The sequence below is a fragment of the Neltuma alba genome, unplaced genomic scaffold, assembly GCF_004799145.2.
Source record: "Neltuma alba isolate B1F8T4 unplaced genomic scaffold, ASM479914v2 tig00001210_pilon, whole genome shotgun sequence".
Taxonomy (NCBI): Eukaryota; Viridiplantae; Streptophyta; class Magnoliopsida; order Fabales; family Fabaceae; genus Neltuma; species Neltuma alba.
This window is the reverse complement of record NW_021632377.1, coordinates 450,429-476,343: the sequence shown is the minus strand read 5'-3', so window position 1 is coordinate 476,343 and position 25,915 is coordinate 450,429. Positions and strand designations below refer to the sequence as shown.

Sequence of the window (25,915 nt, the reverse complement as noted above, 5' to 3'; positions counted from 1 at the left end):
ATCGATATTGTACTTCTCACTGTCACCAACGGCCCATGTTCATGGAGGCTTCCCCTCGTGTTTGATTCTTGAGTATCAGTTTTTTGGGGCCAGAGTTCTTAACTATTATTATTAAACCCACCCTTCTTTTTTAAGTTCACCCACAGTACAAGTTATTCCTTCCTCGCTGGTCACTACAGAATCAAGAGGCCGAGCCTAAACAAAAAATAATCTCCCAGAAAATGATTTTTTTTTGGACTGCTCAGTCTTCAAATTGTTAGTGTATGATGCGCTATATGAAGATTAATATTTTAATATTTGAAGTATCATTAATATCATTGTTAATATTTACCATTTCCTTGAATTTTTATTTTAATTTCTGTAATTTCAAATTATATTTTTCTATGCCTATAGTTTATTTCATCCAAAATTTAATCTTTCTAGTTTCATAAAGACTTGGGTCTAGATTTAATTACATTAATTTTATTGACGACGCTAAATATACGAATTAAAATCAAAACTGTTAAAAATATAATCATCAAAATCAAAACCGTTGGAAGTTTTACTATTTCTTTGAAAATTGAATCTTCCAATGTCATGCAAATAAATATTAATTTGTCAATGAAACTCACTTTTTTTTTTTTATTTTGGGTAAAACTCACTTTCGATAAACTAAATCTACTTAGAAGTTATAAGCAGCCGATAGGCTTTTTCTTCCACCGCAGGTTGGGAATGATTGGATTTGGAAAATGGAAAGTGAAAAAGGAGAGGGATGCGTAGCGAAGGCAATAAGCAAAGCACTGAAAAGGGTTAAGGAATTCATTGTATGTACACTGTCATTTAAAATAAATGAAATGTTTGGTTGTAGCATTGGAGGCCGTTCTATCTGCTTTACAAAGCACTTTTTTTTTTTTGAACATAAAGCACTTTTAATTTTATATTTATTGAAAAAACAACTTATAGTACCACAAATCCATCTCCAAACAAACAAAAAAACAAAAGAAAAAAAATTTAAGAACCCCTTTAGTAATAAAATATTTAAAATTTTAAAAAGTTTTATAAAATATTCCAAAGAAAGAAAATTTTATTAAAGTATTGCAATTTGAAATATTAAATTAAAATTAATTTCAAGGTTTTATTTATAATAACTCTATGATTATTTTTTAAAAAAAATAAATATTCTTAATTTACAATCTTCAACTTTTATTTCCCCAAAAAAGTCCCATTTAAGACAGACAATCTGCTACTGAATTTATCAGAATATGATAAGAATTAGTTATATATAATTTAAATAATTTTTTATAAATTTTTTATTTTTATATTTTCATTTTGAAGTTACGAAAATGCATAACGAAGACGTTCTCCGTTAGATAGAGTCAATGGATTTAATAAAAAAAAAATTGAAAAAGCTATTTTCTTATATCTTTATATTTAAGTGAAGTAAAACACTAGAATTTGTTCACAACATATCTAGTTTTTTATTCAAATACTCCTCCGGTCCTAAATATAAAACTCTTATACTAGTGTATATAGGGGTCTTATATTTAGGACTGGAAGAGTATTATGTGTATAATTTCCAATGTAAAAGTAAATAGTGTAAATATGTGTGTTTTTCAAGTGAGAAAGTTTTATAAGTAGTTTTTCAATTATGATTTATAAAAAGAAAAATTAGTAAATAGTACAATTACACATAACTGATGATATGTTACACTCACGAATCATACTTGTATTTGTACAATTCAGGTCTTTCTTGCTAATTAAAATTTCAAATAGAGATTTTTTTACTAATTTTCCTTTTATAAAATATAAGATAAGTATGTGAAAATTTTTTTATCATAATTTACGTGAAACATGTTCATAAGTAATTTTAAACGCTAATCCAAATAGGGTCTAAGTAGTAAGGTTTCTGAGATGAGATTACAAAGAACATTAAATTCGTAACTTTTGTGCCTACTTATGAGAAAACGTGCACGTAACTAAATTATAAGATCACTGATAATATAAATATAGCTCCCGTTTTTTTTCATAATTTTTCTTTACCCATCAACCTACCGTGACCAAGATATGGGCTTCAAAAGCAAATAAATAATACACACATATCAAGGACATGTTTTTAACTGTTTAATCTTTTATTTATACACTTATCCAATTTCTTTTCTTTTTGGGCCAGCTATTCACTAATCCAATTAATTTCTTCCACTTCACGTTAATGTAAAATGCCCACATTAATTAATTCTGTACCAAGATATATGCGCTACCGTCATTGAAAAAAAAAAAGGCATCGTCGAAAAAAAAACAGAGAAAAAACTGGCGATAAATGACTTATTAAAATGTCAGAGAAAGTATTTAACTAAAATAAAAAAATTTAGAAAAAATTTGTATAATTTAACTTATATTAAATATTAACGCCCATGAGTAATAAAGAGTTGAAGACAGTTGAATGTGAGTTTTTTTTTTTTTTTAACCAGCAATTGAATGTGAGTTTCTCTCATTACAAAAAATATTTAAAATAATATTTTATTTTATTTTACATTTTTGAAATTGAAAAATGAAATAAACCAGGCTTAATAATGAATAAGAAAAATTGGGAAAATTCCCAGTTGCAGATTTTATTAGTTAAAAAAACTTACAAAATTTGCATTTGTATAAAAATTTATTACATCCTTTCCACTTTAAAAAAAAATTAACGAGATTTTTCTTCAATTAAATATAAAAGAATAAAAGCCCCATCCATCCCAACAAAACAAACTGCCATACTCTCTCTCACACTCCCTCTCCCCGGTAAAAAGCATCTCCCTCGTGACCTGCAACGATGCCACCATAGCTCCTTCTCTCTTCCATTCTCTCTCTTTCTTCCCCCTCCCCCCCCCCAAAAGAAAAAAGATTCCTTCCATGGACCATTCATCCCGCCGCAAGCCGAGCTCCCGGCGGCTGCCTCACACTACCCATCCTCATCGACGCCGAGCGTGGTGTTGTTCGTTTACAGTTCCCCCGGCTAGCCCCGACAACCTTTCCGTACACCACTCAAAACCCCATCATACCAACCCAAGTACTTTGTCCAAGCCGAGTTTTTCCGTCCCGACCTCACCTCAGAGCGCTAAATCCGGGTTCGGCAGAGTGGGTCGGATCGACCCGCGTCGGATCTTGTCCCCCGGTAGAGTCTCGCCGATTGATTCTGATCCCGCTCTTGATTCCGTCCAAGATATCCTTGTCGTTCCCTCTCCATTGGCTGATTCCATTTCCACACCTAAATCAAGGTCTCAGAGCTTCCGTGCTCCCTCCGGCAAATTTCAGCCGCCGCGGGAGAGTTCTGGCTCTGTTAGTGGCACGAAGGATTTATTTGATGTGAGGTTGAATTTGAAAGGCAAGAATGGTGGGTGCATGGTTCTGGAGCTGAACTCTGATGTTCTGAGCACCAACTCAGAGGTTTTTGCTGAATTGATAGCGGATCACAAGAAGGGATTGCCGTCAGGCGCTTCGCCTGGGCCGAAAATGTGCAGAATAGAGGTGCCGGAGGTGGAGAATTTTGGAGTTTTCAAGGAGACCATCGAGCTCATGTTTGAGGATGAAATTACGAAGCACCTTACAAAGATTGGCGTTTATCGATCCATTGACATTTTGGAGGTAAGCCAGTACATTTAGCCTCAGTTTACTGTAGGCCTTTTTCTTTTCTTACTGTTGAGCTCTGCTTCTCGTTTTAAGGGCTTTGAGTTCACTGTTCTATATCTTTCCCTGTATATTAAATATTTTCGCTGACCTTATCTGCACTGCTTGCTTTTGTTGAATGACCTTTGTGGGACAAGGATGCCATGGTAACTTGCCAAAACATATGAATATCCAAATGTAGTTTTCAAAGGGTAGATTTCTGGGGAACTTAATTTATACGTAGACCTAAATGTTGTGTTCATTAATCTTAGATATAATTACCAGCATGAATCCGGAACCTATCTGAGAAAAATATGGATGAAGCTTGGGGTCTCGAGACAAGTCAGGTTAGAAAATTGGGAATCTTTTATAGATATGCATATTAGCAAATATTCACTATACAAGTATAATGGAGAGGAAATTGTAGGCGAAACTTACTACCCATGAGAATCTTTTATTCCCATGACAAGTTTTTCATTGCAGCGCATAGATTGTTTTTACCATGATTGGTTCAAATAGCGGCATAATATCCAATAGAAACATCCTGTGCCATAAGTGAAGCAATATAGAGCAAAGAAAAAGAAACAGAAAATATGCGATTGAGCCTTGCAGTAATTTGATGTTTAAGGAACAATATTATATAAAAGTGCTGAGCATTGCACAAGTGTCTCTTTAATCTCTGACATGATTGCTCTCTTCTATCCTAGGTGTCGGCAGGTATCAAATTCACCAAGGGTGTTCTGTCCTGTTTGAAATACCTGGAGGCTGTTCCTTGGACTGAGGAGGAAGAAGAGAAATTGAGGAGCGTATTCACTAGGCTTAAGTTTGATGATGCGACAACCAGAGACATCTTAGGAAGACTGTACTTCCATGATTCAGTTGATTCCGAGTCTAATAGTAACATAGCAGGACAGCTTGTTTGGTCCATCACTTCTTGTGCGGATAACAATGCAAGAAATGAACTTAAGTCACTGGTCAAGAGTCTTCTTTGCAGAAGTTCAGTCTATGAGAAGAACCATCTTGACCTTAGCAAGGAGGATTTGTATGCTGTTTGCCACTCTTGTCTGGGCTCACTAGTCAGCCTCTTCGAAGAGGCCTCAGACAACCTCACGCCTGAAAGGTTGGTGAAGAAAGATGTTGGTAAGCCTCTGATTGAACGCATCTCCAGGCAGGTTGATAACATAAACTGGTTGCTGGAAATCATGCTTGATGCGCAAGTGGCAGAAGACTTCGTTGATATTTGGGCTCATCAGCAGCAACTGCTCAAAATGCATGAAGTTGCATCCCCCATGATCAGATACGAACTGAGTCGAGTGTCAGCAACGCTACTCGTCGCCATGGGTACCCGAAAATTGCAATGTAGGTTGGAAGCCAGATCAGGGCTCCTCCAAGCATGGTTTGGACCAATGCTCTTGGACTTTGGCTGGCTGCAGAGATGCAGAAAGGGACTTGCCATAAGGACCTTGGAAGAGGCTTTGGGACAGACACTTCTTACTCTGCCTCTAAAGCAACAGTACATGCTGTTCATGGAATGGTTTCGTTACTTCTCTAAGCATGGCACTGAATGCCCAAACCTCAGCAAGGCATTTCAAATATGGTGGCGCCGATCATTCTTAAGAGCCTCAGAAACTGATGCCATTGAATCAAGGTAGACAGTAGTAGTACTTGTATTGTGATTTTCTACAGTGCGTAGAGTTTCAGTTAGGTGAGCAGTTCTGAGGTATGTAAACTGAATAAAGCAGATAACACCCCTTAAGTCATTGTATTAGTAGCTTGATGCTTAAATGATATCAGTTTCTAGAATTTGTCTTCCATTTATTGCCTGTCAAAGGCCATGCAATTGAGTCGCTTGTTCTAATGTTTTATCCTTAAGAATTTGCAAGTGAGTCGCACATTCTGTAAATTAAATTATCAATCTACATAATTTTCCGAGTTAATTGCATTTGTGGTTGCACGACACAAGTCTAAGAGCAACTTCGTGAAACGTCATCGGGTTGCATCATGACGCAAGAGGATTACCTTTTGAAAAGCTACGAAAGATGTGTAATATTGTATTAAAAAAAAAAAAAGCGTCATAAATTGCCCGTGGAATGTCATAAATGTTAGTGGGCCAAAGAAACGAAAAATGGATCTATACGGGTATAGGTTGGATTCGTTCGGCTGTGGTTTGTATTTTGGGCTTATAGGCTTGTGTTGTCATGGGGACCAGTTCGATCCTTTTAGTTTTTGGAGATTTAATTTGAATTTGAATCTAGCATGTAATTTTTCATCCTAACTTGAAATCAAAATATTGAGGTTTTGTATTGTTTTAGGACATTAATTAATGATATGTAGAATCTTTTTTAGGATGTTACAGTTTGCATTTCAGATCACTTTTTCCCATATTAATTTCAAACCTATCTGATTGCTTTAATTCATGTATCGAAAAACTGACCCCTCCTGAAGAAAACTTAAGTGCCAATGCAATTGAACATGTCATTAAACATGTTGAGGGGGGAATGCCACTCATGATTTTGCTTCTCATCATTTCATTAACTCACGCTCCTGACCTGATGAAAATGCATACTCAAAACTCCATTAAATCCAAAACATTATACAAAACCCTGGAAAATATTCATTTTTACCCCAATGAAAATATTTTTCATTATTTCCACAGTTGAAAAATTTATTACAAAAAAAAATCAATTCCCTGCTCAAGGCGTTGACGAGGGTGACGAAACCTCATAGGTAGAACCTTTGCCCAAATTCATCTCATCCATTATCAATTATTTTATTCTAAATAAATTAGTTTTTTTTTTTAATCTTCCCAATCTTGTATGAATTAACATTTTAGCCAATTATGACCCAAAAAAAAAAAATTAGACACTTCAGTACTTTTATTATGGCAATAGAACTTGATGCATATCCAGCCGTGTCATGTATAGTACAGATGAAATATTTCGACCAAATTGTAAACTAAAGTCAGAATCTGCTTCATTTTACATGCCCTTTCCGGCTAGATCTGCTTCTCTAAGCCAACCCAACTAACAGGGGCAATAAAAGGCTAAACTATGGTATAAACAATGCATATTTCAGTGATCTCAGCGGGACATGTGTGATACAAGTCCGCTTGCACACAAAAACAACCCCCCCCCGGGTACGAAAACTGTTCATTCAACTAGCTTTGAACATTCAGGTCACTTTATTATACAAATGTTCAAATAGAAACAATGATAAAATTAAAAACGATAGATGCTGCAGCCTGCAGGTATAAATGCCAATAGCGTCTCGTCCTGTGAGCCACAAATCACAAACCCTCCTTTTTCCGGATGAAATGGACCCCACTTTCAGGTTCAGTGGTGTCTAGGTCACGCAACTCCAAGAAATCCAGATCATCGAACAACAAGGGCATGCTTCCTGCAGGATAGATTTGGTTTGTATTGTCAAGGTCTCCCAAGTCCTTAAATATATCATTAACATCCAAACAAGGTATGCCTTCAGCTTCCTTCTCCACAGCAGAATTATCATTCTTCTGAGTAACCATGAGAAACACACCATGTTAGTATATTGACTCGGGAGAAACAAGATTAAGCAAGCATAATCGCTCAAAAATTCAACTTCCTGGATAAAGACTACCTTACAATCCTCAGCAACTTACAAGCACTACCAAACAGGAAAGAGAAAGCCACAAGATTAAAATTGGATCCAAACTCAAGAATATATATAATAATTAACATTTCACATTTCAGCTTTAGAACAGGGCAAAAGCCAAGAGCTTCTAGGTGTAAGTATCAAACAATGCATTACATTACACAAGCATTACAGCAGAAATAGGGCATACGCTATAATAACATTCAGATGTAAGTATCAAAGAAAGTCTTACACAAGCATCGCAGCAATTAGTAAATAATGAAACAAAGGAAGCTAAGAATGGTTTCTGCCAAGCTGAAAAGCCCGCTACAATCGACAGATAAAAAACCAGCACACCAATGTTAGCTACACAATCATCCTTTCGACTTCCACCTGTCGCTAGGCTTAAGGTTCAAATCAACAAGATTACCGGAGATATTTAATTGAAACATCGTCTTTCAAAATGTGATTCCAACTAATCTACTCATCATCTATATTGATCACATAAAGATTCAAAACATATATTCACTAAAAGAAAAAATAAGCATGAATTCAGAGAAAATATTGAAGTCAATACTCCCTATGGTTCAAAATATAAGATAAACTTTGTTGGAGGAGCTTAGTTATTTTTATAAGATAACATTCATTTTTGTCTAAGCATTTAATGATTTTTTTTCAATTTTACTCCTCACATATTCTCTTTCCTCTTTTATTTATTCTCTTCATTAGTAAGGACATATTTGGGACAAAAATACATGCCTTACATATTTATTATTTTAAACTGATTTCAATTAATTTCTTGATAAACGTAAATGAATAAAGCTTATCTTATATTTTGAGCTAGAGTACAAAACTAAAGCGAATGTGTAATGAATGTATAGACAGTAAAAACGAAATGTTCAAATGCAAAATTTAAGGGCAAACACGAAGTTGTCTGAAACAAGGCATTGAAGAAGTAATTGCACATAGTTTACCCACAAAAATACACAAGCAAGAAGACAAAGAAATAGATCACGCACCTCAATGTTATTTCCAATCATAGGAACTGTGTCATTCTCTGTGAAACAATCCAGCAAGGCATTAATATCATCATTAACTGGAACTTGAGACCCATTGGATATAACTTGATCACTTGGAGCTAACGGATGCACAAGAGATGACGCTCGTGATGATCCAACACATGCACTTGCAGGGGGATGACAATAAGTTGTTGTAGAACTGCCAGGCGTGTTAGGATGAAAGGTAATTGGTGCGTGCACACCAACTAAGGGAAGAGATCCTACACCATCCATTTCCTCGTCGTCATCCCAGTCTTCATCATTGAATGGTCTTCCATATTGAGCACCATTCCTGGGACCAGGACCTTCCTTTTGGAAAACCTTACAAAGCACATAGGAATCCTGCAACATGCATGAACCAAGAGAACCAATTAAAAAAATATTCACTGGCATGACAATTCGAAATATACAAAAAAATGTAGAAGTAAAAAGAGAAGGAAGTGCTTCCATGTGTCAAGGGTGCAACGTATCAATTAAAGGCACCACATGGTGAGTGCCATTTGATGCAGACGTATCTTAATCACATAAATTAATTTTATGGCCTGACGATGAAACAACATAGAACCCTCCAGTAATGCCATAAACAAGAGACAGCATCCCATCTCTCGCATCAAGATATGTTCATTAAAAGTTTCGTCAAGCGAGACATATATCAACAAAAGCAATTTATATTTAGGATATCTGGTCAGGCAGGAACCCTTCAAATAATATTCACTTGAGAACTAATTGGTACACATGTTTCCTCAATCACAGTAGTAAGAATACTCCACACAAGATACGGCAACTATGCAGCAACAACCAATATCGCCCATAATAAAAGAGAAAAGAGAAAATAAAACTCCAGATACCTGAGGAATGTCTTTCGCAGTCAGCTCCTGATCTTCGAGCCTATATTCGTGCATAACCCAATCAGTCCTATCTCCTTTGGGAGCTTTACCTATGTGAAATATCAGGGTTTTTATCATTCCCACAACGCGATTCTTGAAATGAACTGGTCTATCCCTCCCTGTAGTTTTCCAGTACCCAACTTCGGTAGCGCGATTCATTCTGGCCCCACTAGCATATTTCTTTTCTCTGGGGCAAAAGAAGTACCATTCCAAATCTCCAGTTCTCAGATAAGATTTATCTGAAAAGCAAAGAAGTAAGGAAACAAAGACAGAAAGAAGACCCAGTTAAACAAAACAAGACCCTAACAGGTACTGAGGAAAGAAAGAATTTGTCTGCCTACCTGGGAGATCCCATGGAGCGTACTTGTATATGTCTACTTCTGCGATCACATCATAATGGAATTTCTTACCCATAACCTTCCTCCACAGAAAGTATCTAAGGAGCTCAACATCAGTCGGATGAAATCGAAACCCAGGAATTAATTTTGTCGTAGCCATCAATAAAGCTAAAAGAAGCTTCAGAATCTAGCAACTTCAACGCCCTACTATCTAAAAAGACAATCCTCTCACAAGCCGTGAAGAGATAAAATTCAACAGGCGACAGAAACCTCGAACCCAAAAAGGAAAAACAGAAAGAAAAAAAATCAATCGAACTGCTGGAGAAAAGAATATCAGGAAACCCCGTGTGTGTCAAGTCCAATGCCGAAACAAAATCTTCCCCGAACACCAAAGCCTCCCCCGGTTCATGAAGCTAAAAAGGCACCCAACAATGGATGTCGAACCCTTTTGGAGATAAAAAGACATCTGCACAATGGAACCCTACAATGGAAATCATTAGACGCAGAACAAGGGCAAAGCTTTCGCATCCAAAAACAAACTTCATGAGAAAAACTGGAAATTTCTGCCGCGATTAGTTCTGGGCACGATTGATTTCACTTGCGGCTACCATTAGTAGTCCAAATAAGCGGACCTGAACAATCAACCTCGTAGAGAGAAAGGGAGGGAGATGAAGCACGAAGCTTACCAGGGAAGGAGGCGGGCAAGACTCCAAATACACCAAATGCTGAAAGCTTGGAAACGGGACAATGAAACGAGGGAGAGGGATTTTATACTCGATGTGTGAGAAACTGGACCCTCTCTCACCGCGTTGAGCAGTAAAAGCCCAATTTCCCAAAATTTTGAATTTTCAGAAATGGAAACAGCAACAATCCCCTTTTCTTTTTTTTCTTTTTACTAAAATTGGGTATCCTCCCCTTATTATTCAAGACACTGTCAGACACTAAATGTAGACACTCTTTCAATGAAAATTTAAACTTTAGTTCGTTGCGTTATGAAGGATTAGTTCTTTCTGTTAGATTCAATTCACAGTCTCTTTTTCTCATCAGCACTTTACACTAACAAGTGAAGTAGGAAATCCAAAAGAAATGCACTTCGTTCCATAATTTTTTCTGGTTCATTCCATAATTGAAGAGTATTATAATAATAAATTATTTTGAATTTTGATGTTATATATATATTTATATAAAGATCGATAATATTTTATTATACCTAATGTTATTGAACGCAACCTGTACAAGTGAGAGTTAACGTTTAAGGATTCTTTTAATTTTCAATGATTTAATTATTTTTGGTTATTTAGGCATGTTAAGAATTATTTTCATGTCTAATAAGAGAAATAAATTGTTCACATTAGTTACGGATCAAATATGTACTCAAAATGAATTGTTAGAACATTTAAACTTAAAGTTTAGCCTTCTTTATATTTGCATTTTTAATTAAAGAAAATTCTTAAAAAATAACTGTTAAATTTTAAAATTCGAAATGAGGAATTATTACAAACATGTGTTGTCATTTGCTTTTTAAGTGTAGTTATTTTTTTTAAGAGTGTAATGACTAATAATGATTTAGAATTTTAAAATTCAACAGACATATTTTTGAGATTTTTCCTTTTAACTAGGAGGTTTAATTTCAAATTTTATTAAAAAAACTGAATAGAGGTATTTAAATTGTTTTTTCCGTAATCATAATAATTTAAATATGATTAAGATTTTAGTACCAAAAAATACAGAATTATGATAAAATAACTAAAAAGTTATATATTTTCTAAATTGAAGGTATGAGATTGCTTGAAATTTATTTCATCATATCATTACATTTTATATCAATTCTATATATAAGATCTACTTTGTAGTGGAAATATAAAGTGTATTAACCATGTCTCCACTATGTTTGATTAGTTTTAAAATTTTGTGGGTTGGCAAAAAAATAGTTTTTTTTATTTTTTATAACAGAGGTCCTGTTATAATATTTTCAAAAAAGACAAACAAAACCAGGAGCCAAAATATCTAAATATCATAAACATACTCGAAAGTTGATGAATTATATTTCAAAACTATGTTTAAGTTTGGCAATCAATCCGTAAGTTTGTTCTAGACTGAGAATCAAATAAAATGTTGATGATAGCAAACAATTTCTCAAGAGAAAGTTTTATGAAAGTGAGTTGGGTTCAAGATTAAATTTATTGTGAGGATTCCAGCTTCTCACATATTTAAGGAAACTTTAATATTCGATAATCAATCAACTGCCTGAATCTTTGACAAGAAAGAATCTGATCAATCAACAATTATTGCCGGAGCAGCGAAATTAGTAGAGGGGGAAAGAATGAGAAAGGAGCACTTTTTCTTTTAATAATAATAATGGCAACGGATAATCGTAAAGATTAATCAGTATCTAAAAGTTCTTTTTGTTTGTTCCTATATATTCTGGGAGCTTTATTTCGTAGGAAAAAACATCCTGACTATTACCCGTCATTAATTTTGCCCATTCAATTAAATTACAAATAATAATTCATGACAAAAATGTTACGAAATAAAGTTTTTAGGATATATAAGAACTGAGAAAAACTTCTAGATGCTGAATGCTTCTTTTTGGATTCTTTTGGAGTATTTAAATACTTTGTTCCAATTAAATACTTCTACAAAAAGAACAAGATTATCTACATTTAGTGTCTGATAATATTTCAAACACGACTATCTCTAATAGGAAAATATCTATGTCAGCAAAAAAAAATTTATATATGTTTGGTTTTGACTTAAAAAAAGTACATATTTGATTTTGATTCTCTAGAGGATTAAGGTGCATCCAGCATCATAATATATTTTCTCAGGTATATCTAACACTCCAAAGTATTTTGTGGTGCATCAAGCATCCCCAAAAAAAATATTTTTGGGTGCTAGGCCCACCTTAAAAAAATTACTCTAAAACGCTATATGCACAAAAAAATACTTCTAAGGTACTGGCTGTATTTAAAAAAATATTTTAAAATGTTAGATACATCACAAAATATTTTAGGATACTGGATATACCTAAAAAAATAATTTACAATGTTAAATGCATTTTAACCCTTCTCTAAATTTATATTAATTTTTAGTTTAGTTGTTTAATTTATAAAGTATATTTTTAGTCTTTTAATCTTAACAGCTCTATTTATTTAATGAAAAATGCCAGTTCAGTAAATATAAATGGTGTCTCTTCAATTAAATGCTTACCAAGCATATTCTAAATTTTAATTATTTAATATGATTATTTTTATGTTTTAACATCTAAACATACTTTGTCAGTATTTAACTTTATAATCACCATTTAAATTCGTTGAATCAACATTTTTTATTAAATAAATCTAATTATATTAAGATTAAGGGACTAAAAATTCATTTTATAATTTAGAAAATGAAACCCATACTTTAACCAAACGTTAACAACCTGCTCTACTATTCTTTCATTAGGCTTCACCTTTTGATAAAGAGGTCCCCGTATATCAAATCGAACTTGCATAGTTCAGAACTTTTGTTGAAGGAGATGTTCCATATTAAATGCAATTTTATTTGAAAAAATGACAGTAAAATATCATGTGAATTTCAAAAAGACAAATAAAGCACCTGAATAAGCAAAATGACAAAGAAAACATTAGGTACCAATATGGAATTTTGATTTTTGGCCTAAAGACCGAATTGCCCTTATTATGTTTGAAAACTGAGAAAATAGAGAAAGGTAGAAACCGCCTCCTCCCGGCGAAACCAATCCCCCCACTCGGTGAAAGAGAAACTGCCCCCACTTGGCGAAACCAATCCATCGACTCGGTGAAACTAATCCCTCCTCTCAGCGAAACCGAATCCCCCTACTCGATGAAACCAATCCCTCCACTCAACAAAACCGAACCCCCCCACTCGACGAAACTAAATCCAAGCTTCTCCAGTCACCGAAAAAGGTTCTCCGATTTGCAAGGGGATTTGTATGTAAGGGGATTTGCAAACTATTTTCAGGAAATGTAAAGCTGCCTGATTTTCAAGTATTGTTAAATCATTTGCCCAGAATGTTACTACACGTATAACGAGATTTATAACTCGCGAAGTGAATTTGACCACTTCTTCGAGAGGTTTGACAACTTATTTTGAGGGGCAGGGCAACTTTTCTCTACAAAAATATAATTCTATGCTGAATTTGACAAAACACATAATGGGATTTACAACTTTCACAGTGAGTGCTACTACATTTTCAATGGGATTTGTAACCTTTTGTGAGGGGCTGTCCAATGTTTCTGTCAAAAACAAAACAATTCCACGCTGAATTTTACAAAACACATAATGAGAATAACAACTTTCACAGTGAGATTTACTACTTCTTCAATGGGTTTTGCAACCTTTTGTGAGGGGGTGGGCAACTTTTCTGTCAAAAACAAAACAATTTCACGCTGAATTTTACAAAACACATAGTGGAAATAACAACTTTCACAGTGAGATTTACTACTTTTTCAATGGGTTTTGCAACCTTTTGTAAGGGGCTGGGCAACGTTTCTGTCAAAAACAAAACAATTCTACACTGAATTTTACAAAATACATATTGGGAATAACAACTTTCACAATAATATTTACTACTTCTTCAATGGGCTTTGCAACATTTTGTGAGGGGCGGGGTAAATTCTCTATAAAAAACAATACAATTTCACTCTGAATTTTACAAAACACATAGTGGTATTTACAACTTTCATAGTGAAAGTTACTACTTTGTGTAATGTAATGCACTATTCACGAAACAATATTTGCCAAAAACTAGCAGCCATATAACAACAGATACATTACATATATTCAAATGACTGCACCTGAAGTACATCAAAGTAAACATTGAACCATTAACTTTTATACTAACTACATGTGTAATGGAATGTACCATTCACGTAACAGTATTTACCAAAAACCAGTAGCCATATGACATCAGATACATTACATATATTCAAATGACTGCACTCTACTCTTGCAACGATTACCAATTTCACCAACAACACTTTACTCCTGCAACGGCGGCAATGTGATTTTGGAGAATCTTTTTTGGTGACTGGAGGAGCTTGGATTTAGTTTCACCGAGTGGGAGGATTGGTTTCTCCGAATAGGGGGATTTGGTTTCACTAGCTGAGTGGAGGGATCGGTTTCGCTGAGTGGGGGGATTCGGTTTCGCCGAGTGGGGGGATTGCTTTCGCCGGGAGGAGGTGATTTCTCCCTTTCTCTATCTCCTCAGTTTTCATACATAATAAGGGCAATTCAGTCATTAGGCCAAAAATCAAAATTCCAGATTGGTACCTAATACCTTATTTGTCATTTTACTTATTCAGGTGCCTTATTTGTCTTTTTGAAATTCACATGGTATTTTACTGTCATTTTCCCATTTTATTTTTTATATTTTAAATAACTTTTTAATGCAATACATACAGTATCCAAAATAAAAAAATTCATAGTTGTCACTTCTCAAAAATATATAAATTTATATATTAAAAATTACAATATGAAAATTTTAGATGTGGATGATCTCGTTTCAATTACAATGATACTCCTCCTGTCCTTAATATAAGACCCATTTAACTAATTTGATTAGATTAAGGAAGTTAGGTAAGTTAGTTAATTATAAGAAAAATGACACATTTTTCCTAAAACACCATAATTATCTTTATTAATACCCCATTTCCATCTTCTACTTGATTATGGTTGAAGGAGTATCTATAGGGGTAATTTAGAGAAAATTGATAAATATGAAAAATGGGTCTTATATTTAGGACCAAAACCAACTCAAGAATTGAATTCTATATTAAGGACCGGAGGAGTACAATGATAAGTAGGCAATGCTCATCACCCTAATTAACACTCAATGTGAATACACATCAGAAGAATTTGTACCAGTGTTAGGCAGTGCTCATTAACCTGATATGAGATATGTTCATTAAACATTCACCAAAAAAAAAAAAAAAGATATGTTCATTAAACACAAAAAAAAAAAGAGAGAGAACATACAAACTACAACCGATATGCTAAACTTTTTTAGGACATTTAAATCTAAATGCATGTAAGTGATTCCATATACGGGCCTTCTATTGCTGCCCATAGCCTTCTTTACTCACAACATTCCATCCTCACTTCATAGCAGATCAAAGATGCAGGCCATAGAGGTGAAAGAAGATTAGAATGAGAGTATCATTTGTAAGCGACATTGATACAGATGCATTTAGGTGAAAAGTAACTGTCTACATTCTGCCAAAGAAGCAACCAAACTCTATCCAGACATGTCATCAAAACTTCATGTATGATTGATTGACATGGTGGACAAACTACAACGTCAAATACACATGATACAATCAACATCATCAAAGAATCTTGCTCACAACCTTCCAGTGTCAAGTATTGATGAATCAAACTTTGGGAACACAGACACCACGGACCGGCAGAGTCAGCACTTCCCCAAAAATGGAGTTGGTCCAAGAATTCTCCCAAAAGTAACCAGGTACCATCTGTTCAACATTTTGTCCAAGCCCGTTGACTAACCACAGGTTACATCAGCACTGGTCTCAACAACCAGTTAGCATAGAGCCCCTACTCCCTGTTAGAATCACTGTACAATGTGCACTATTGTGGCATTAGAGGTAACAAGAAGCTCTGCAAGCAGCAGAGTTTCTCATCGCATGAAATGAGAGGAAAAAAAATAAGACCCCAAACTATAAATTAGGCCAGGTAGACTATTGAAGTATTTTTGCCCAATCTCTTGAAATCTCGATCAACCCATGAAAAAAGAGGCTACAAACTGCTGCCAATTAATTCTTCCCTGCGCCAAAACTATAAAGCCACTTCACATGGTCCCCCATCCACTAAACCGTGCAAAGCTTGGTCTAAATGAAACAAGCTGGTGATCACCATTGATATATCATCTCATAATATTCCATTCAAAACTCTTTGATAGTAATCATACTGCCGCGTTCGCCATGCATCAAGGCTGCGGCTAATCAGCGAAAGCACCAAAGAGACACATTGCTGCCAAACCAAAAAGGACCCATAATAATTTAAAAAAAAAAAAACTTAACAAGCAAAGTCAAACCGTTTTGCAGTTAAAACAAATTCGAAATTCAAACCTCTTCTGTTAAACTGAGATGAAATCGTTTTCGTAAGTTCTCTATTGTCCGTGGACCGCCTTTAAAGCATGGGAAACCTGAGTCCTGATCCCAACAATCAAAGAAATTCAAGGCAAATCCAGCACCAATTAGTATTTCCAGATTTCATCCTCTCATGCAGGAGATGAAAAGGTACAGCAAAAGACACAAAAAGGTAGATGCACACCTTTTCTTTTTTTTTTTTTGGGGGGGGGGGGGGACCTGAGAGTGAAAGATTATAGAATACTTGGTACATAGAGAGTGGAACAACACGAAGCTAGCAACTATGTTACCTGCAACATCTCAACTAGAAGAATAATGCGCTCAGCATGTTTTCGACAAGTAAGGAAGCCCTGAATGCATAAAACCTGGAACACAATGGGCAACGCATCAAGAAAAATTTAGCTGACAATAGCATAGTTCAGAAGTTTCAGGTAAGATCACACGCGCGCGTGCACACACAGTTTCATAAGTACCTTGTAATAATCAAAGAACTCACTTGGAATGCCTTCAGCATCAGAATCCATGACCTAACAAAATCACACCACCGATGTCAATGTAAAGAGAGCAGCTACCAGATCAAATCAAATAAACATAAATAACTTCAGGTATACCTCAAGAAGCTCTCGGGTTAATTTGAAAGGAGCACTTTCAAAGTTAACACCACCAGGGGAATTTGAAAGCATGAAGCCAAAGTCAATATGCATGATATGACCTTCTTCATCCATTAAAAGGTTCCCATTATGCCGATCCTTAATCTGTACAACATGAAAACAATAAGTGAGGAGAACATAAATTCTTTAATGACAGATAACAACAAAAAGTAATACTTGAGTATCTGTTTAAGCAAGAAATACATCAGACACTAATAGAAGGGTATGCATGTATAAGCATTATATAAGAGGTTTCACACCTGCAGAAGGTAGCAAACGAGGGAATATCCAGCCATACTCTCGACAAAGTTCTTCTGAATAAAAGAAAGACAATCAACATGAAATAAACAGCGTTTCAAAACAAAAAGAAATGCATGCGAGCAGGTCATAAGAAGAATATATTCTAGTATGGCAAATGCGCAGATCAGAATTCATCCCACATTAAATCAGCAGCATCATCAGCATCATTGCATCTCTAAATTACCTGGGCAAGTTTAAAACTCGGAGAATTTTCTTGATACTTGGCAACAAAGAATTCACGTAAACTTGAAATGTTGGGATATCTACTTTTGATTGAATGTATGGAAGCCTGAAAAATCCAAAAATATCAGATAAAAATGCCAACACTTCAGACATTTCAAAAAATTTGGCAACCGAAGTTACAGCATTACCGTATCTGGAATTGTTTCAATAAGGGCTGTATATGAAGAAGTGCATAAAACTTCATAAGGCCGCAACCAGAGAGGTAGACCAGCTTCTTGGAATATATCTGACATAAAAAATCCATTGATTTTAAGCAACAAATTGTAAAGAAACACAAACAGACCAGTCTTCATCCAGGAGTAATCTGGCACCACAGCATGGTAAAATAAGATCCAATCATGCATCATCAATAAAGTACACCCAACTGGTTCACAGACAACATCACTTATGGTTTTACACATATTTCCATTTAAACCACAATCAGAGCCTTCTTGCTTCTCACAAGAATCTCATTGTGTGGAAAAGTTTGCTTTAGTGACTTGAGGGTTGTATATGCACACGCTCTTTTTGATTGCAAACTTGGTTGTGTTTATTAGATTTTGCAACATTTGCAACACATGACTTGTTTTATTGAAGTATAATGAGCTTTTGGTATCTTTCTGTCACCTAAAAACTTTATTACTACATATATATCACAAACAATAAGATCTTAAGATCTGTGAACCAATCTTACAGTTTGATCTATATTGACCCCGACCCAATCTTATGTAAGATCTCAATCTTGACGACATTGCATCTTACTTGAAAACAGATACTAGAAATTTTTTTAAAAAGAAAAGAAAGAGAACAAAAAGTATTTGAAACAAGCATCATGACCAAGCATTAGCTACTATTGCATTGAGAGGCCGAAAGGGAAAGAATTGAAAGACCACCCACAATAGAAGTGAGAAATAAGTTGAACTGCCAGATGTTCTTGCCTGCAATCGTCGCCACTCTTTACAATAACCTATTCAGAAAAAGGAATAGTAATGTTTTGGTCAAATAAAGTGAAAAGTGGGAACATATAACCTTACAGGATCATACAAATACAATCATGAAGGATATAAAAAAATAAAAACTTTTGCCAAAGTAGGCAAAGTGGGTTATCTTACTACAGGCCATATAAAATTTATGTCTAACATATCAATATTCTCAACCCTGAACAGATATTACAATCTACACTGAACTGCAAAATCTCCCCCCCCCCCCCAAACCTGAATCAATGATTTAAATTCAAGGAAATTTTTTAAGCTTAATGACATATGATTAAATTAGATAAGACTTTTTTTTTTTGAGGTAAAATATAGTTTATCAAAGGAAGGGACAACAATCTATTGATACTTACAGCAGAAAAGAGCAAAGATTTTCAATTATAAAGCCTAAGTTGTCAAAGAATTATCAAAACCCACAAGATCCATGCCTTCACTTCATTTTCTATTCATGGCTAAACAGGTATGCTTTAGTTATTAGGCAACTAGTAAACCCGAGCAAAAGATATCAAGTTTTTATTTAGAGTAAATTATGCCCACTTCACATGAATTTTGCTAGACTTAAAAAGAAGTCTATTCTAATTTTCGAAAAAAGAAAAACCTAAAATCCAAACCAAAAATTCATGCCATTTTTTTGCCTATTTCTTCATTTTTTACTAAAAAATTCCATTAACCTGACACCAATTTTTTACAAAGTACCCTCTTTCAAATCCAGCAACTTAAGAGAATAGATCTGATAACAAGGAAATCGCCTACTCAGAGCCAAAATTATATTAAAAATTAACCTCTAAGAATTCTTTCATACACAAATCAAGTATAAGCAATTACACAAGTTAAAAAGTTCATCGATTTGTAACAATTAATCATAAGTTCATCAATTTGTGTAAAAGGATTACAAAAAAGGAATATCCAAAAAAATCATATGAAAGCATTTACCATAAATCAGTTTATCAATAATAATCATTTCAAAGCATTTGTTAAATCCAATGATGATAAAATCTCATCATCTTAATTTCATCTATGTATATTTAGATATAATTTGATGATGAACAAAATGATGATGAAAGTATTATGGTTACTGAGCATTGTGGACACCAATTACTGGGAGAAAATCAAATGCAGGGATTTCAAAAATAAATAAATAAATAAAGTCAGAGTAAGTATATATTTTGAAAATAGAGTTCCCTGTAATTTCAGCAAAAATCAGAGAAGAGGAGCAACAACAACAACAACAAGCCTTATCCCACTAGGTGGGGTCGGCTACATGAATCACACGACGTCATCGTGCTCTGTCAACAACCTAGTCCACAAAAATCAGAGAAGAGGAGCATAATGTTTTTTATTCATTTGTTGGGTTCACAACTTTCCAAAACATTAACAATCAAATGATCGGAGCAAATTCTTTCAAAGAATAAAATTACTCACAGATCGCAAGTCCCAACCAGAAAAATTCCCATATATTGAAGCCTTTTGAATTCTCTCTTTCTTTGCCGCCCAGAGTTCACCAGACAAAGCATCACCAGCCTTGGGTGCACTTCCATTCAGCTTCTGGATGAAATTATATCGGATATGAGAATTTGGCATTCCTAAGGTGCAAAATTAAACAAGAGTTAAGTAATACCCTTGAATGTGCATCTGAGGAATCTTGACCAGCACCTTTCAAAGGGAGTCCGATCGGTGCTTCACCTTTTGCTGCTGCAGCCTACCAAAAGTGGAAATTTCAGCAGCAACATCAAAATTGGGAACATATTGTTAAATTGTCAAAGTGATAACTGAGAATGTAGTTAGAACAAGTTATAATCCCACTTTACAAGCATAATTTACCCATATAATAGGTGATAACAGAAGGCAGCTAAACAATGTAACGAGGAGATGGATACAATCGAAAGACAACATTTTAACCTAGAGTTTTCAACTAAACTAAACCAGGTAAGGCAGGTCTAACGAACTATAGTAAACTTTGCAATCAGTGAAAGACAAAGAACAAGACAGACTTTGCGCAAGCTACATGTCATTAAGCAGAATTCCGAGCAAACATGAAAACTATCCAGAAACATTTTCCCCCCTTTTTGTTTGGGGGGCACAATATTAATAAATAATTTCACCTTTTTGTATTATCTACCTGTTACTCTATATATATATATATAAAGATGATAATTGACACTGTTCATGACTTTACTGTTCCTAACGTTACATCAACCAACAATAATTTTATACAGTATTATCATTTTTTTAACTACACTGTGTATCTCTTGCTTCTTGTTTTTTTAGGAGCTTAAATATCTCCCTACAATATAGGGGGCAAGATATTCTAGTTCGTCATAAAACCTTGGCTGCATAAACGAAAATAATGAGTCATAGCAATAGTTGCACTCAAAATCACTCAAAGGCTCACCTTGACCTCCTCTATGGCCACTGTACTTGGAACACGATGATGTTCCTTCAGCCGTGGTGGTGGTTGATCCTGAATATCTTCCATTCTAACCAGAGGATCAGCTGTCAAGACAACTCGTACCCACTCCAAATCACTGCCATGTCTTGATGATGATGCTTCTATTACACCCCCTTTAAGAGTTGTAGCAGGACTATGACTGTTACCGTGTAGATCATGCACTTCAGACTTCTCTACTTGGCTACATAATTGTGTTTCCACAGAAAGACTTACACTGACAAATTTAACTTTCACCTCAGATGTATGGGTCATTGCCTCATCAATCGCTTGAGCAGTTGATCTGGACATTCTATCACTGATATTGCGATACACCTCATGTGTAGTCCATAAAGGATATGCCCAAGGCGGTGGTTTTTGCAAGAAAGCATCTCCATTTGCCAAAGGAATTCCACCTTTAGAGAGTTTCTGGGAATACGATGCCTCCCTGGAATTGCTAAATTATACATTTTAAAGGAAGAATACGCATCAGAAATATAAAAAGCATGCTCCCCACTTTACTGACTGCTTACAAAATGCTTGAAGATTATTATCCAGTAAATAGTAAATACCTTGGGATTTCACATTTCAAAACTTCAACACATATCAGGTAAGGTGCCTTCTCCCTAGAATTTAAGAGAACAGATTCATCTTCAGGTATATGAAGCACACGGTATATTCCCTTTCCCAGAGGAAAACAAACTCCTAAAAAAATTTTATAAGCAAGTTCGTATCAGAGAAAGACGACATAGGAAACTGCAAATAATGGAAATGCAATTTTCCAACTGCCCTACAGTAGCTTAATAAGCCAGCTTAAAAATGATTTTCAGCAAAGAACTAACAACTGGCAAACCACATAATAGGAAAAGAACTTGTCAGTAATTGCTCCAGAAAGCACATCTGATGATAAAGATGAAATGATGGTTTTTAAACATTAATTCCTCTAGAGATGATATACCAATACAATGACATATTTTTGGGAAGCTACAATTTTTCAGAACGCTCTTTTGGGGGGAGGGGGGGGGGGAATCATTTGCGCAGCTTCCAGATATGACAAATACCGGAATTCCATGTACCCTTAAATGAACTGAAATTCCTATTAGCCTTAAATGAACTCCCTTAAATAATAAACATAATAGTTGGCAAGTACCTCCTGTCTTTTGCGCCTCAGCTACATGTAAATTTATCTCTGTGAGTGACTAAAAACACAGGAAAAACAATAAAAGTCTGTGCCAGAAAGAGGAAAGTGGGAGAAAAAACTGAAATCATATACAGAACATATGCTTATTTCCGCATGTATTCACATCAATGGAGTGAAAAAAGCATAGAAAAAGAACACCGTAAAAGAAATAACCTCATGAAGAGCACTTTTGCGATCTTCAATTGGAAATACATCCACTAACCCAAATGATGTCTCGCATAATGTCCGAACAAAGTCTAATGACTCATGATATGCCCCTTTACGGAATTGTGATGTACTATGATTGGGAAGTGGAGGCCTTTTGCTTGATTTTTCACTCTGTCGCTTTGGTGATCCAGGATACTTCTGCCAATTTGATATATCAAATGAATTGATGAAATACAAGAGTAGGAAACATGCAGCAGAAACATTACCATGCAATATTGGGAAAAATTACCTTTTACTTGATATTTAAAAGCAGTAAAGGAAATAAAAATATATTTTCAGAGTCCATTAACAGTACAAGCACCCTTCCAGCTAACCGTTAATCAAAATCAAAAGTTTCATGCATGATGAATCATTTTTGATGCAATCATGCAGGCAACATATCATGTTTTGAATACAAAAGTTACTGACAATTCAACCATCTGTTTGAATTGATTTTCAGAAAGCACAGTAAATGAATGTCTAAAATCTTTCTTCCATAATTCCCCAATGATAGATTAATTTAATCTCCCAGTAGGGTAAGTATAGGGTAAGTACAAACAACTGCTAATGCTAAAGCACATAATCAATTAAACTGAGCAACATAAAGCGAAGGACAACTGCCTACTTATAAGGTCACGGGAGAGCAAGTGGCATTGACAGAGCCATCACAAGAGGAAGACCTATATTTCAGTTATGTTTGCATTCACTAGATACTATGCTAGATTAATACTGTGTTAATATTGACACCAAATAGAGTGCCTGTGCAGGCCCGCCTCCTGTGCATGTCAAGCAGAAAGCATTTTTTAACCAAATTAGGGGGGGGGGGGGATAGAAACCAGCATAAAGGCAGAATCTTCAAGTAAAACCAAGTTTTGCAGGAGCTGAGTTTTTATTTGGAGGCATAATCAAAAGTGATTCTGGTCCTGGATACAATCATGTATCCATCTTGACAAAATAATGATAATAACAATAACAACACAACAACAATAATCAGCATGAGTCAAGATGGACCTATGAAATGGACCGTGCATAGCTAATTTAAGACTAAAATATAATCAGCTATGGGACACTAGATATTATTTACACGCACTGGTTTGCTTTCACCATACAAATAACTTAGGTTTTAAATCAATATTTAACAGACCTCCTTCTGCTTTTTCAAGCCCAAAAGCTCTGAATCTTCAATTGAACGGTCACGATCTCTGAACAATTTGCGGAAAAAACTCTCTGTACCTGGACTACGATCAAATAATCCAGCAGAACTGTTGTTTTCGTTGGCTGAACTACTTTTAGCATCTTCAGGGTGCACACGGAACAGTCTTTTGAACAAAGGAACATCAGGAGCCTCTTCTTCCTCACCATTGGAGGCATTCTCTTCAATTTTGCCATTGGCATCTTTCTTATCCTCAAATACATCCTTAAAGAATTTCTTAAAAAACCCTTTATCCTCCTCGTCAGCTGATTTTATACACTTTTCTTCAGAGTTAGAAATTTCTCCATCGTCAGTTGGATCATTGTTTTTCCTCTTATCATCTAATTTTTCCTTGAAAAGTTTACGGAAAAATCCTTCTTTCTCTTCATCCTCTGCTGATTTGAGTCGTGCTTTGTCCTCAAAATCATCCTTACCATCACGAAATAATCGCTTGAAAAATCCCTCTGAACTTGATGTTAGCTCCTCATCCTCACCTTTGCTGTCTCTTAGGAACCTTCTAAAGAATCCGTCTTTTTCAGAATCTTCTTCATTATTACGAGACAATTTCTGAACTAGAAATGCATCTTGTCTTTTTGAACCTGACTCATCATCATCTCTGCTATCTCCTAAAAGCCTCTTGAAAAAACTATCCTTTTCAGAATCATCATCGTCTTTCTCTGCAGACTTCCTAAATAACAAGGCATCCCGAACTTTTTGACCAGGAATGAATTTCTTGAATATGTTGTTCTCATCAGTAGACAACTGATTACTATCCTCTTGCAAATTATTTCCAGAAGGTGAGAATGATAAAGACTTCTGAACAGGAGGTGACGATGTGAGTGACAACAAGCGCTGCTTTGAAGATAGCAACTTATTCAAAACTTGGTTTTTACTCCCAGAATTAGAAGGTTCACTTTGAGGCCTTATCAAAGGAGGCCACTCACCCATTAAGGTGGCTGCGATCTGGCACTTGTCCAGAATCCTACTAATTCCCTCATTATCATCAGAGTCCTCAAGCTCTGCCAATAAAAACCAGTGCACCTTCAAAGCAATCTTAATTGACTTTGAGCACATGTCTATAACGAATTTATCCAGGGAAGGGCTTGGCTTATTCACCATCAGGTAACAAATTTGGAACAAATAACTCTCAATTCCCTGTAAGGGAAGGGTATACATTCGATTACAGAGATAGTCACGTACCCCAGAATGGTCATGCTTGTACAAATAACTAACAGCAATCCACTCGCAGAAGAATGCCGAGTCGAAAAACCTGATAAGCCACCCATTTTCACTAGATTCGCCGGACAGGTTGGGCCTCGAAGTGATTTCCCGGGGCTCATCTGTCACTCCACGGGTCAGCCCTAAAAGCTTCACCATCATCAGTTGGCCATCATCAACCCTAATTTACCTGTCGAGGGGAATCGAGAGAGCACTTCTCTCGCCGTATCAAAAACAACTTGATTTCAATTAATTCAGCAACTAATGTATGCTAGAATAAACCCTATAAATCCCAAAGCTCCGATGAAAACCCTAATTCTCCCGATATTCAATATTACAACTGGAGTCGTTTATCTGATTCAAACACCTATAGTGCAAAGTCAGGAAACAGGGATATTGAGCAAAAACCCCTCTACCAGCTACGCAAATGGAACAAATACTGTGCTTCGTTTAGAAAAAACTGGGAGACAAATACAGCAACTGCGCCAGAAATTATCAGGAAATTCTATGAGAAATCACAACACAGCTTGAACTCCAGAAATGTAAATATTTAAATCGCGCATACAGAATAAACCGCGAATCAGAATATGGCACAGAAGCGGGTAAATGAACCGAATGGCCGATAGATCTCTGCCGCTTCCTACAAATGAGGTCGCTTGGCTGCGATGGTTGCAGCGGCACGGTGGCGGTCGTGGTCGTTACGTTCCCCGACACGGACGAAGGTGAGTTACCTGCCACTTCGGTGACAGTAACAATAATAAGAGTAAAATACAGTAACGATCCTCTTATTTTACCTAAATTACACAAATCTATCTTTTATTTTAAAAAGGTTCATAGACCTCCTCTAATTAAAAATCCACATTACAGTAACTTAATATAAGAC

The 25,915-nt window shown here is 35.4% G+C and overlaps 3 protein-coding genes across 13 annotated transcripts; 1 reads left to right on the top strand and 2 right to left on the bottom strand.

Annotated features, from left to right (window-relative positions):
• The first annotated feature begins 2,757 nt into the window (after window positions 1-2,757).
• Window positions 2,758-5,563, top strand: LOC114753816 (BTB/POZ domain-containing protein At2g13690). Its single transcript, XM_028942538.1, has 2 exons — window positions 2,758-3,603; window positions 4,332-5,563. Exons 1-2 carry the CDS (start codon window positions 2,872-2,874, stop codon window positions 5,274-5,276), a joined length of 1,677 nt encoding a protein of 558 aa, XP_028798371.1. The 5' UTR covers window positions 2,758-2,871; the 3' UTR covers window positions 5,277-5,563.
• A 914-nt stretch (window positions 5,564-6,477) lies between these two features.
• Window positions 6,478-10,256, bottom strand: LOC114753767 (NAC domain-containing protein 82). 4 transcript variants are annotated; one of them, XM_028942494.1, is made up of 6 exons: window positions 10,203-10,256; window positions 9,520-9,997; window positions 9,140-9,417; window positions 8,253-8,633; window positions 7,487-7,560; window positions 7,053-7,135 (listed from the first exon to the last, which is right to left on the bottom strand). In XM_028942494.1, exons 2-5 carry the CDS (start codon window positions 9,674-9,676, stop codon window positions 7,528-7,530), a joined length of 849 nt encoding a protein of 282 aa, XP_028798327.1. In that variant the 5' UTR covers window positions 9,677-9,997; window positions 10,203-10,256; the 3' UTR covers window positions 7,053-7,135; window positions 7,487-7,527. The 4 variants fall into 4 exon arrangements, with proteins under 4 accessions (XP_028798313.1, XP_028798319.1, XP_028798327.1 ...); XM_028942501.1 differs by lacking the exon at window positions 7,487-7,560 and adding an exon at window positions 7,240-7,266 and having other exon boundaries at window positions 7,061-7,135; XM_028942480.1 differs by lacking the exon at window positions 7,487-7,560 and having other exon boundaries at window positions 6,478-7,135.
• A 5,410-nt stretch (window positions 10,257-15,666) lies between these two features.
• Window positions 15,667-25,708, bottom strand: LOC114753644 (phosphatidylinositol 4-kinase beta 1). Of its 8 annotated transcripts, none has more exons than XM_028942353.1 (16): window positions 23,767-25,708; window positions 22,590-22,781; window positions 22,386-22,434; window positions 21,808-21,940; window positions 21,203-21,692; window positions 20,429-20,509; window positions 20,233-20,355; window positions 18,716-18,785; window positions 17,968-18,065; window positions 17,781-17,885; window positions 17,557-17,610; window positions 17,258-17,401; window positions 17,120-17,173; window positions 16,937-17,011; window positions 16,626-16,709; window positions 15,667-16,527 (listed from the first exon to the last, which is right to left on the bottom strand). In XM_028942353.1, the coding sequence occupies exons 1-16, from the start codon at window positions 25,192-25,194 to the stop codon at window positions 16,426-16,428; spliced, it is 3,282 nt and encodes a 1,093-aa protein (XP_028798186.1). In that variant the 5' UTR covers window positions 25,195-25,708; the 3' UTR covers window positions 15,667-16,425. The 8 variants fall into 8 exon arrangements, 5 of the variants coding, with proteins under 5 accessions (XP_028798186.1, XP_028798192.1, XP_028798180.1 ...); XM_028942359.1 differs by having other exon boundaries at window positions 20,233-20,352; XM_028942347.1 differs by having other exon boundaries at window positions 20,233-20,393; window positions 20,464-20,509.
• Window positions 25,709-25,915: the final 207 nt, after the last annotated feature.

Excerpts from the sequence above, each read along its gene's own strand:
- LOC114753816 (XM_028942538.1), top strand. The coding sequence starts at position 2,872 with ATGGACCATTCATCCCGCCGCAAGCCGAGCTCCCGGCGGCTGCCTCAC. Across the intron at positions 3,604-4,331 it reads GATCCATTGACATTTTGGAG|GTGTCGGCAGGTATCAAATT; the intron begins GTAAGCCAGTAC and ends CTTCTATCCTAG.
- LOC114753767 (XM_028942480.1), bottom strand. The coding sequence starts at position 9,676 with ATGGCTACGACAAAATTAATTCCTGGGTTTCGATTTCATCCGACTGAT. Across the intron at positions 8,634-9,139 it reads CTGCGAAAGACATTCCTCAG|GATTCCTATGTGCTTTGTAA; the intron begins GTATCTGGAGTT and ends TGCATGTTGCAG. Across the intron at positions 7,136-8,252 it reads TGATTGGAAATAACATTGAG|AAGAATGATAATTCTGCTGT; the intron begins GTGCGTGATCTA and ends ATGGTTACTCAG.
- LOC114753644 (XM_028942347.1), bottom strand. The coding sequence starts at position 25,194 with ATGATGGTGAAGCTTTTAGGGCTGACCCGTGGAGTGACAGATGAGCCC. Across the intron at positions 20,510-21,202 it reads TGGCCATAGAGGAGGTCAAG|GCTGCAGCAGCAAAAGGTGA; the intron begins GTGAGCCTTTGA and ends CACTTTTGGTAG. Across the intron at positions 17,402-17,556 it reads TCGTTTGCTACCTTCTGCAG|ATTAAGGATCGGCATAATGG; the intron begins GTGTGAAACCTC and ends CATGTTGTACAG.